At 40.2% G+C, this 12,245-nt stretch overlaps 1 protein-coding gene across 2 annotated transcripts in view; it reads left to right on the forward strand.

Moving 5' to 3' along the window:
- Nucleotides 1–12,245, forward strand: part of pi4kaa (phosphatidylinositol 4-kinase, catalytic, alpha a) — a 31,900-nt gene that overhangs the window by 4,867 nt on the left and 14,788 nt on the right. For both annotated transcript variants that reach the window (XM_008423282.2, XM_008423283.2), the window contains exons 6-29: nt 75–337; nt 420–486; nt 1,545–1,693; nt 1,875–1,940; nt 2,156–2,252; nt 2,355–2,546; nt 2,637–2,737; nt 3,928–4,057; nt 4,929–5,058; nt 5,684–5,779; nt 5,859–6,042; nt 6,231–6,331; nt 7,192–7,360; nt 8,265–8,315; nt 8,467–8,575; nt 9,641–9,777; nt 9,852–9,985; nt 10,439–10,521; nt 10,600–10,670; nt 10,841–10,965; nt 11,048–11,129; nt 11,216–11,299; nt 11,388–11,477; nt 11,939–12,058. In XM_008423282.2, coding sequence (XP_008421504.1) covers nt 75–337; nt 420–486; nt 1,545–1,693; nt 1,875–1,940; nt 2,156–2,252; nt 2,355–2,546; nt 2,637–2,737; nt 3,928–4,057; nt 4,929–5,058; nt 5,684–5,779; nt 5,859–6,042; nt 6,231–6,331; nt 7,192–7,360; nt 8,265–8,315; nt 8,467–8,575; nt 9,641–9,777; nt 9,852–9,985; nt 10,439–10,521; nt 10,600–10,670; nt 10,841–10,965; nt 11,048–11,129; nt 11,216–11,299; nt 11,388–11,477; nt 11,939–12,058 — 2,831 coding nt within the window. The remainder of the gene's footprint in view (nt 1–74; nt 338–419; nt 487–1,544; nt 1,694–1,874; nt 1,941–2,155; nt 2,253–2,354; nt 2,547–2,636; nt 2,738–3,927; nt 4,058–4,928; nt 5,059–5,683; nt 5,780–5,858; nt 6,043–6,230; nt 6,332–7,191; nt 7,361–8,264; nt 8,316–8,466; nt 8,576–9,640; nt 9,778–9,851; nt 9,986–10,438; nt 10,522–10,599; nt 10,671–10,840; nt 10,966–11,047; nt 11,130–11,215; nt 11,300–11,387; nt 11,478–11,938; nt 12,059–12,245) is intronic.

A 12,245-nucleotide genomic window follows, 5' to 3' on the forward strand; every position in this document is an offset into this window, starting at 1 on the left:
ACCCTTTACAGTTTCTCCATGTTTCCCCTAGTTTTCCAGATAATCTTATCTTTTGCGTCCATTTCGTCTGGCAGGATACCTGTGCAGGTACACTGTGCCCAGCCTGCTGGGTGTGGCCAGGGCGTTTGGCCGATACAGTAACACGGACGAGCCGCTGCTGTCCAAGCTGTTCCCCCGACCCGCTGCCCCGTTGTTCTCTGTGGGTGACTGCGGCGATGCGACCCGACGGCGCTCCTTCAACGACTTCCGCTCCATCCTGCCGAGCTCTCTGCTCACGGTGTGTCAGGGAGACTCTCTGAAACGTAAAACCTCCTCCGTGTCCAGCGTTTCACAACAGGTATCGGCAGCTCCAGAGTGGAACAGGCAAGACGACTTGGGACTCGTGTTAAAATAGGAATCACCATGTGTCTGTTTTGTAGGCAAGTCCAGAGAGAACGGGACTGACGCCCAGCTCTCCTGCCGATCCGTCTGCGCAGTACTTTGAAGGTAAACAGCCTGTGCAGTGCCCTGATTGTCTCCACTGATCATATTGTTGCACAATTTGACAATTTTTGAAAATAAATTAACTTAATGGAAACAGGGCAGTTTTGAAATTGGTTTATTTAGCAAAACTGCAGAGGAAAAAAAATTTTCTGCGTCACACGAGTCGCATGATCAACAACCAGTTGATGCTGCTGGCACAAACCAAGAAGAAGACAGGAAGTGGTTGGAGGATGATTATGTGGTGTGTTTAGACCAAACTTATTCACATGTTATTTTAATGGCGTTTCTTATTTAATGGAAGCATCACAATTGCGAAATTGTGTTGTTTGACATTAGTGGGATATTAACAAAGTTTTACACACATTAACAATGGAAACGCACCGGGAAGCATAATATAAATGGAGCATGTTCACATTTCCAAATGCTTATTTTTACTTACATTTCCATTGAAAATGTGCGTAAATCTTTGTCAGCATTCCGTTAATGTTGAATAAATACAATTTGGCAAATGCGTTGTTTCCATTAGATAAGAAATAAAATTTAAATCACACGTGAATAAGCTTGTTAATGAGAAAAATCATTAGCGGCTACCTATGCAGCGTTTTAGAGAAATTGTAATCTGATTTTACAGAGGAGCTGTGAATTCAACACGTTAGAATGACACACAACTTTACATGAGCTGTGTGACGCTGTGAGAACTCTGGTGGAGCCAGCAGGACATTGTCTGAAAAACACAAAACAATATTCCTCTGACCACTTCTTGTCATCTTCTTCATTGTTTTCAGCAGTAGTAGCATCTGGCTGTTGATCAAGTAACTCGAGTGATGCAAAAAAACATTTTTCCAATGCAGTTTTGTGAAATGCATCCATTTCAATCCAGTCGAAAAACCACCTCATCCCAGTACACAGACTTCTTACAATTTTTTTTTTTAATTGTTGTGATTCCATTCATTTTCCATTTATTTTCCTAATTTCAAGTTCCACCATACGTTGACTAATTCACCACTTTTTTCCCAAAAGAACCTCCTTTCCCCCCTCAAAACAGTTCTTTTCTTCCCCAGGCTCCTATCTCCCTGATGGCAGCGCCGTGGACCCCGATTATTACTTCTCCACCATCAGCTCCAGCTTCTCTGTCTCTCCTCTTTTCACTGGGAGCAGCTCTGGAGAGTTCCAGGTCCCTCTGGAGATGCTCAGGCAGCTCCTTCACATGGTTAGCGCTAGCTCCACTCAAAACTTTCACCACTAATCGGAGCACAGGGCAAAACTGAAATCTGTCCTGTCTTCAGTCTTTGTAGTTACACTATTACCTCAGTAATGCAAACAGAAAATAGTTAATATCTTCTGCCACTAGTTTATTGTTAAAATAAACATTGTTTGCTTCTCTTGATCAGGTTGAGCAATTTGTTTCTGAGTCGTTTTTGAAGTCACTGGATGGCATCCTAGCAGAATACCAGGAGGTAAGACTCTTACACCGAAGTTTGTTCTCTTTTCTGTGAACATGTCATTAGATCAACACCACTGTTGCCAACTTATCAACTCTGTTGCTTTATTTACCAACTTGTCAAACTAAAAAAAAAATCTGTCGGCCAAAATCATAGTCAGACCAGAAAAATGCAATCTGTTCACCCGCACTTGTAACGGTTATTACTTACTGATGCTGTTCTCTTCATAGAGCAATCCAGAAATTCATCTTTACTACAAGACCTTCAGTGACCCGTTATATGTGGCCATATTTAAAATGCTGAGAGACACTCTGTACAATCTGAAAGGTGAGGAAACCGCTCTTGACGTTCTTCAAATCTTTTAGAAAAACTATGACTAACAGTGAGTTATTGTTTCCCTAATAAATAAATATATTCTTCACGGTTCAGACCTTCTGACAGACTATGTGAAGGAGGTTCATGACTTCGTCCTGGAGCAGTTCAGCAGCAGCCAGTCAGAGCTGCAGAGGATTCTCCATGACGTGGAGTACCTCCAGAGCGAACTGAGCCCGCTCAAACTGCGATGCCAGGCCAACGCTGCCTGTGTTGACCTCATGGTTTGGGCTGTCACAGAGGAACAGGGTGAGACGTGGATCATTTGACCCAGTCTAACAAAATGTAATTTGATTTTTCTCATGACTTGAAAGCTGTTTTGGGGGTTTTTTTCGCCAGGAGCTGAGAACCTTTGCACCAAACTGTCAGAGAAGCTGCAGTCAAAGACTTCTAGTAAAGTTATTATCGCCCACATGCCCCTCCTCATATGCTGCTTGCAGGTGAGAGAGAAATTAATTCTAAAATATGTTTTCATTGTTACAAAGCACTTAGAGTTTAATTGACTTGCATCTTTTGTCCGGTGAATTCTCAGCAATTACAGGAGAACTCAGACTGGCAAAGTATGCAGTTTGATTTAATTAGTTTCCAAATCTGCAAAAGCATTGAAAAATAAAAACTGACTTTGGGGGAAAAAGTCTGAATTTGCAGACTTTATTTTTTGCTCCATTGACAATTTTGGTCCATGTGACAAAAACTTTTGGACATCCCTAACCTAAAAGAAAAATTATTTAAAGGTGCAATTTTATATAAAATCTACTTTTTTGAGCTTCACATCGTGTTCTAATGTTCTCAGTTCCTTCAGACTAGCCAGCGACAATTAGCAAACACCGATGGAACTTCCGATCTGCTGATCTCATTATAGGATCTACTTCTCAGTGCAACATAGGTAAAAATGTTGTCAAAGGGTTAATGGAGGAGCCATTTTGTGGTGACTTCTTAAAGGCAGAGTTTCAGAAAGGAGTTTTAAAGAAACAGAGGCTCAATTTCAAGGCGCTAAATTATGAAGTAAAAACTTCTTTTTTAAGAAGTTGAGATATATATTGCATTTTTACAACAACTCAAGGTAATGTAGTTACTTAATCATCCTATAAAACAGCATTATGACCCTGGAAACACACTGTACTGCCCCTTTAAATGATGGCCTTCATCTTTGCTATAGCACATCAAATGTTGGGTTTTTGTCGAACCTGATGATTATTTTAGTTTATCTGTGTTACAAAGAGATGAACACGCATGCGTCCAAAAACCTAATATTCTCTGCTTCTCTATGTGAACCATTCATTGTAATTCAATACAGTCTGCTTAGCCTAGTGAAAGCAGGAGTGCAGTGAACTAACATGATGTTGGTGTAACATTTAATCTGTTTAGCATATTGATACGCTGCTCATTAGCTGATCACTCGGAGACTCCCATTGGGACTTCAAGTTTTCTATTTCTTTATCCTGACCTTCTATCCCAGCTCTGACTTCATTTGGTGACAAAAGCGTCACTGAGCTGCCACCATAACTACACTGTTACATCCTGACTGCATGAAATCAGTGGAAAGGGGTTCAGAGCTGGATGCCTAGCAGCTGTTAGCGTTGTCATGTTCCTCCAGGGCTTTTGATGTGCGTGTTGTGTTTGTGTGCAGGGTTTGGGTCGTCTGTGCGAGCGCTTTCCTGTCGTGGCGCACTCTGTCACCACGTCTCTCAGAGACTTCCTGGTGGTGCCCTCTCCTGTTCTGGTGAAGCTCTACAAATATCACAGCCAGTGCGCTCCAGGTAACAATGGCGCTCCCAAGTGGACAAGTTGTCCTCCTCAGATAGAGGGGATGCATGTAGCATTATCATACACGTCTTGTATTTAAGTCACAAACAACAAATAGTAAAAATACCCAATTTTTAAATTCTATGAGATGAACCAACAAAAAGTGGCACATTATTATAAAGCAGAAGGAAAAGTGTAGCATGAAGCTGCTTGTACTGTTGTCTCTGTTATTGCCATGATATGTAACTGAATTTCATTTTACTCCTTTATCATTTTTTTTATTTTAAAAATGGTTTTAGCAGAATAATGTCACTATTTTATTTTTATTTCTAGCAGCTAATGCCGTAGCATTACCAAAAGCATTTAGCAACATGGTATTTAGCAGAAGCTAATGCTGAGACTACAACCCTTGAGCACCAGTTTAATTCTGACATAATTTACATACTATGTAATGCTCTTATATGATGTATTTATGTTCAAATCTTGTTCTCAATTGTCGATGTTTTATTTTCTTCTTGTATGTGTCTTATTGAAAATAAAGTTATTGGGGGGAAAAAAGGAAACAGGAGAGAAAACAGAACTGCAGCATAACAGTATTCACCCATTTCAAAATAAGAGCATGAATGTAAACATCTGATTACCTGAAGAACTCTTACCAGTCGATGACCAAATGTCGAACTTTATTCAACTGAACGCAAAACAGCCAACTAAAGTGGCCATTTGGAATTGGTTTGGAAACTTTAATTTGGGGGATGCTAACTGCGCTAACCATTTTCAGTTGGGAAAAGCGCTAAACACAAACCTAGCTCATCTGTTAGCGGATTAGTGGAAATGCACTCACCATTGATCTAATACAGTATGTCTTACAACATAACTCTTTTCAAGGAGGAAGTGACATCAAGATCCATGTGACCAATGAACATTCTCAGTCAACCATCAGCACCAATGCAAGCAAGAAGAGTCAGCCGTCCATGTACGAACAGCTGCGGGACATCTCCATCGATAACATATGCAGGTGAGTTAGCGCGCAACAAAACAACAATTCAACCTTTCATCTTAAAATCTCCTCAAAAAAGGCTTGATGTCTCTTCATATTTGAGGAAATTCTGAAAAATAAAGTCCACTCTTCTTTTAATTGCTTTATTTCTATTTAGTTTGTAGGGTTTCATTAAAGTATTTGCATGCAAACTGTTTTAAATCCAGACTAGAATGTTTTTTTAAATGTTTTCACAATGTAAAGCACTTTGAACTACCATTTTGCTGAACCTGCTATGCAAATAAACTTGCTTGATTTTTCAGTTTTACATTTTGTGTCTGCAAGCATAAATGCAGAATTCCAGTTGTTTGTTTAAAAGTTAACAGAAAATCTGACCTGCAGAGGAGGAGAAGGGACTGAAATTACCTAGCAGAGATGTTTTCAGGGTAGATTTCTGTCTGCTTTTGTTTCATTCATTTGGTTCCAGGGAGTAAAAATGAAAGGAGGAGGAAAAATTATCCCAGAAAACTGCACAAGGTCCTAATATGTATTTTAATGTACCAGGCCAGTAGAAAGGATCAGGTAGCAAAACAGCTAGCATAACAGGAAGTTATGATATTTTTTTTCCAAGTTCCAAAGCAGGATTCCCTCTTGCTCTCTCCAGGTGCCTAAAAGCTGGCCTCACGATGGATAACGTCATCGTGGAGGCTTTCCTCGCCAGTCTGTCCAACCGTCTCTACATCTACCAGGAAAATGACAAGTAAGCCAGATCCAGAAAAAAAATCACCCACCTAATTGTGCTGAAACAGAGTGTTTAAAGTCTTTTCCTCCCTTACCAGGGATGCTCACCTGATTCCGGACCACACCATCAGAGCTCTGGGCCACATCGCCGTGGCGCTGCGTGACACGCCCAGGGTGATGGAGCCCATCCTGCAGATCCTGCAGCAGAAGTTCTGCCAGCCGCCTTCGCAGCTCGACGTCCTCATCATAGATCAGCTGGGCTGCATGGTGATCACAGGCAATGTGAGAGCTGACGGGTTCTTTTCTCGCCTCTAGTCGCAGAAAAACTGCTGATTCACTGCCACGAACCGTGATGTTAATTATTCAAATAAATGGATTTTTGCACATAACCAAAAAAATGTTAAAACTGAGTCACTTTAAAAAAATAAAATTCGTAGGAGGTGGATTAATCGCTCTTGTTTCTCTTTTAGCAATACATCTACCAGGAAGTGTGGAATTTGTTCCAGCAGATCAGTGTCAAAGCGAGCTCCATGGTTTACTCCACCAAAGACTACAAAGACCACGGTTACAGGTGAGGGGACCCTTGGCACAAGTTTACAACATAGCTGTGGTGGTTATATGCAGGACAGAAATATTCTCACGTTTCCCCTGATGTCCACAAATTTTACTGGATTTTTTGGGGGATTTTATGTGATTGACCAACACAAAAATGTGAAGTGGAAAGAGAAGGACACAGTTTTAAGCATTTTTACATCAGAAAATTTGTGGTGTGCATCTGTAAATAGTAAAGTCCAGTACAACCAAGACGTCACTTAATATAGAGGTGCAGCCATTTCCTTGGTTTTGGGTGATCGGCCGATACATGTGAAGCCGATATTGTCCTCCAATCGTATCTGGCTCGCCAAAGGTCTGATGGAGCTGCAGTTTCCAAGATTCCAAGCCCCCACCCAGCTCCTTCAGACTAGCCAGCTGTAATTAGCAAACACCTGGAGGAACTGTACATCTGCTGAGCTCATTATAGGAGCTACTTTTCAGAGCAGCGCTGGTAAAAACGTTAGAAGATAAATAGACGGTTAATGATATTGTGATGACTTCCTGAAGGCGGAGCTTCAGAAAAAGTAGGAGTTTCTTAAAGTGACAGAGGCCTAATTTCAGGGCGTTAAATTATAAAGTATAATTTAAGTCATATTTGTTATATACAGAATTTATAACAACTTAAGTCAACATAGTTACTTGATTGTGCTATAAAATGGCTCTACGTGCCTGGAAAACACAATCCTGCCCCTCTAAAGATCTTAAAGTGTTTAATAAAAACTACCTAAATGAAACATATGAGACAGTTATAGATTAGATGTTGCTGTTTATTTACCATGATGTTGTAAAGCTGTATGCTGGAACTTCATCCTGCTTGCTTCCCTCCTCTTTGTGCAGACACTGCTCTCTGGCTGTTATAAATGCTTTGGGTAACATAGCAGCCAACATGCAGGCCGAGCAGATGGTGGACGAGCTGCTGGTCAACCTGCTGGAGCTTTTTGTGCAGCTGGGCTTAGAGGGGAAGAGAGCGAGTGAGCGGGCCTCGGACAAAGGCCCCACCCTGAAGGTACACTTTGTATTAACATTTACACTTAACGTTTGAACATTTACTGAATGTTGAGTCCATTTCACTTTTTCACTGTTTTTATCCAACTATTAAAATATCGCAATAAAAGACAATCCAAATGAAGCACCCTTTCATCAGATGTTGATGCTACGTGTGATTCTAATAAACAGGAAGTAGAGGTTATAAACTAGTGTGAATCACACATCTCAGAAAATTTTAGAGAGTCCTCTCTGAGCTGGAGATTTGGATTTAGAAGTTTCTCAGACTTTCGCACCTCTAGTAAAGCACAGAGCCACCAATGGAGGTGAAAGGTTTCTATGTCAAAACTTATTCAGCACATGTGTTTCCATCTTTCCTTTAGCACATTAACTCTGTTTTTTTGGAAAAGCCAAACCTCGAGTGAGCGTAAAAACTTTTCTGCAAAACTGAGGAAATTGTCTCTAATGTTGCCGTTTCCACCAACCTTTTCTAATGCACATAGAAATGTGGATGGAACCACAGTGAATTGTGACTTTATTTAGACTTTACGTGGGGAGGAATTGTTACGATAAAGCCATCTTTAATACCCACCAGTCTCAGGGCTGGCGGCCTGCCCTCACACTGCTGGGTCAGCTGTTTACCTCTAATAATGTTATCTTCTTTCCAACTTAATTTCATGAATCAAAATGATTCATGAAATTAATTAACAATCCCATTTACAGTTTTCATATAGACATCTTACGGAAATCATATGATTGTGTGACAGTTCTTCGCTAAGATTGAGGCTAAAGATTAGTTAAGCTAAAATATGCATATAGAAAAGCTTTATGCAGCAATGGAACTCTGGGTTTTGTCTTTAATTATGTTGTCTTTGAATATCTTTGAGCTGGAAAGCAGAAACACGTCTTTGTTTGTTTCTCTGCAGGCCTCTAGCAGTGCTGGAAACCTCGGCGTTCTCATTCCGGTTATAGCCGTGGTAAGTGATCCAGATATTCAGCTTAATGCTTGTTTTGTGTTTTTTGTGTTGAGAACCTGTAAACTGAAGCTCCTTTTTTCACTATGCCGAATGCTAAACCTCCAGGTATAACTATGGCCTTTTTTGAGCATAATTCTGTTTTCCATGCTAGCTGACGAAGAGGTTGCCACCAATAAAGGAGGCAAAGCCGCGTCTGCAGAAGTTGTTCAGAGACTTCTGGCTCTACTCTGTTGTCATGGGATTCGCAGTGGAGGGCTCAGGTACGATACGTTTACTCAACCCTGCTTGTAAATCATGTATGTTGTCTTTCACCTTTTCCAGTATCGTGATTTTTGGGATGGCAAGCTGGAAATGAAGCAAAAGATTCAAACATTCACTTAAAGTTTGGAATCTTTTCAGGCTTCTATCAGAGAAATTATACCGATATATTGGCATAAAACCTCAGATAACATTAAAACTAGCGATACAGTTCATAACAACAGAATAGTTGTTACTTTTTTTAATTATTATTTTAAATTTGAGTTTTGGTACAATGACCTACAGGCCCTGCAAAAGATGGTTAAGGGAATTGAATAGATTAAAGGAGAATCTCAATCTCAAAGTTTTAGTTTCAATCTGTTTAAGGGTTTTTCACACTAATATGTCTAATCACTCAGAAAAATACTGTCTTGTTTTGTCTTGAAGCTTGGGCTAAACAGAAATTCTCTCTGCGCTTCAAAATGTCAGGAAAGTGTCACATTTTGAAAGTGGATTGTCATGGCTTTGTAAGCATCTGAGGTAAATTTAGGACTACCTTTTTGTGTCTACCACACATGGGGAGTGACAAACAATAGTGACAGGTGAAAATCAACGCCATGTGAGGTGAAAATGTATCGGTGCATCACAGGTCAGCATTTACGAGAATGTCATTGTTCACTTGGCTGGAGGAGGACTACCAATTGTCCCCTCATCACTGAAGCTGCATAGGAAATGAATGGAGATGGAGTCTTTAAGTGCACATTTTTAAAAAACTTAAAGTTGAAGAGAGCCATGTGAAGTGTGAGAAGCACAAAGCTGTTGCCAAGAGCCACAAACAAATCCCATAAAATTTCACAGCTTTTACTATTCTTAATTCTAATACAGCAGGATGAGGATGTTGTAGTTTTTTCGTCTTAAACTTAATTCATGGTGGCATTAAAAAGGTCTTAAAAAGTCTTAAATTTGACTTGCTGAAAACTGCAAAGGACAAGAATTATTGTCATTTTCCTCAGCAAAGTGTGTAAATCTATTCTTTGTACTGTACTTAGCTCCTTTTTCTTACCCTCTGTCCTTGTTGAAACAATCAGGTCTGTGGCCGGAGGAGTGGTACGAAGGAGTTTGTGAAATTGCGACCAAATCGCCGCTGTTGACGTTTCCCAGCGGGGAGCCTTTACGCTCCGAACTTCAGTATAACTCTGCGCTGAAGAACGACACCGTCACTCCAGTATGAACACACACTCAAACACACACACACAGAGGTCGGTGCACAGTTTTCTGACTCTAGCTGCTACGCTTCAGGCGGAGCTGAATGACCTGCGCAGCACCATCATCAACCTGCTGGACCCGCCTCCAGAGGTGGCCGCACTCATCAACAAGCTGGACTTTGCCATGTCCACATACCTGCTGTCTGTCTACAGGCTGGAGTACATGAGGTAAAACGATGCCTCCACAACAAAGGACGTCTAAACTTTACTATGGCTAAAGCGATTAATCGGATTAACCGTTACAAATCGATTATTGAAGTAATTGTCCCAAACTCAAAAATAAGCAAGATATTCAGAGCAGTAACTAAGACGAAACTCTTTAAAATACATATATATTCCTCAAGTGGCATAGTTTTAAATGAATGCTATTTTATTGCATTTTAGGCAATAAAATGTTTATTGTCTTGTTTAAAACAAGAACAAATTGTTTATTTGCATCTCTAAATGTATTTCTCATAGTGTATAAAAAAGGTGGTTAAATAATTTGTAGACTGTGGCTATTTTTTTTAATCTGATCATCAGAATTATCGATTACTAAAATAATTGTTAGTTGCAGCGTTGTTCTTTACATGAGTAACATGACCTCACTACTTATTTGTTTTTGTTTATCATTATGTTAAGGATGCTGCACTCTCTGGACTCGGACCGCTTCCAGGTCATGTTTCGTTACTTTGAAGACCGAGCGATACAGAAGGATAAATCTGGTAACGGCCATAGACGAGGAAAACTGTTCTCTGACAGAGAAATACTGTCCTTGGTGTATTAAATCCATGTTTTTCCAGGTATGATGCAGTGTGTGATTGCTGTCAGCGACAAGGTGTTTGAGGTTTTTCTTCAAATGATGGCTGAAAAAGTACGTGAGGCTTTCTGCTCTTTCAGAACCAAAGCAATTTGTTATCAAGCCTGATGTCTGCATTACATCAAAAATTTGAAACCCCGTTAGAAAATAAACATATTTATTTCATACTATTTGTTGTTGTTTCTCAGCACAGTCCGTTTACCATATTTTTTTTGTTTAAAAAGCCTAAAACCAAAGCTCACGAGGAGGAGCTGGAACGCCACGCTCAGTTTCTCCTGGTCAACTTTAACCACATCCACAAGCGGATCCGCAGAGTGGCCGACAAATATCTGTCTGGTCTGGCTGAAACGTAAGACGGCTCTGATCCACCAGTTCTTCCTCTCAAAATACTTCTTTGTCTTTCATAAACACTCCAACTTCTCTCCCTTCAGCTTCCCCCACCTGCTTTGGAGCGGCCGGGTGCTGAAGACCATGTTGGACATCCTGCAGACTCTCTCCCTGTCCCTCAGTGCAGTGAGTGATGATTGTTTAATTCATCAAAGCAGCGTGCATCTGTGAATCTGCACCATGGTTTTATGAGTGTTGACGATGTGTTGCAGGACATTCATAAAGATCAGCCGTATTATGACATCCCTGACACCCCGTACAGAATAACTGCCCCGGACACATATGAAGCCAGGGAGGTAACTTTTTTTTTTTTAACTCGATGCAAAATAAAATTCCAAAAATCAGTTATGAACATGTTACATTAACATTTCTTTCTACGTTTAGAGCATTGTCAAAGATTTTGCTGCGCGGTGTGGAGAAATCCTTAAGGAGGCTATGAAGTGGGCTCCGTCTGTAACAAAGTCCCACCTGCAGGTAATATTTCTCCTCTATCGTCTTGAAGAATGCAGCTCAAAGCAGCTCTACACACTTGAAACCAGAAGTTTACATACGCCGAATAAAAAGACACATGCGCTGTTTTCGCTTGCTGTTTGAGTTTCAATCAGACCAAACTTCTCCTGTTTCAGGTTATAGTTTCTAAAATAATTTCTGTTTGCAAAATGTCAAAAAACTTAGAACAGTTTTTTAGAAAATTTTCTTTATTCAGATTTTGATTTTTTTTTTTTAAGAAAAACTGAATTTGAAAGTATCTGTAATAAGTCATTATACTTCTATATTAATAGGATATTTGTATAAAGTCTATTGAAAAAGTAATTTTTGTGCCATTTCTAAATGCCACTTGTCAGTCCTAAGAAATGTAAATGTCAACTTAACATGTCCAGCATGAGAGAAACTACCGTTTACAGTTTGAACTCCCTGTTTCCATGCGGCGTCAGGAGTACCTGAACAAACATCAGAACTGGGTCTCGGGTCTGTCCCAGCACACGGGTCTGGCCATGGCCACTGAAAGCATCCTGCACTTTGCTGGCTACAACAGACAGAGTACCACTCTGGGGGTGAGTCACAAACTGACTTCTTCATTTAACTTGCATAACTCGATCATTCTGACCAATCAGACAGACACGTCTTTTATCAATCAATCAATCAATCAAATTTTATTTGTATAGCACATTTCAGCAGCAAGGCATTTCAAAGTGCTTTACATAATTAAAATAAAAACAGAAATAAACAGTGAGAAAGAGA

This window comes from Poecilia reticulata, linkage group LG12 (assembly GCF_000633615.1).
Source record: "Poecilia reticulata strain Guanapo linkage group LG12, Guppy_female_1.0+MT, whole genome shotgun sequence".
NCBI lineage: Eukaryota > Metazoa > Chordata > Actinopteri > Cyprinodontiformes > Poeciliidae > Poecilia > Poecilia reticulata.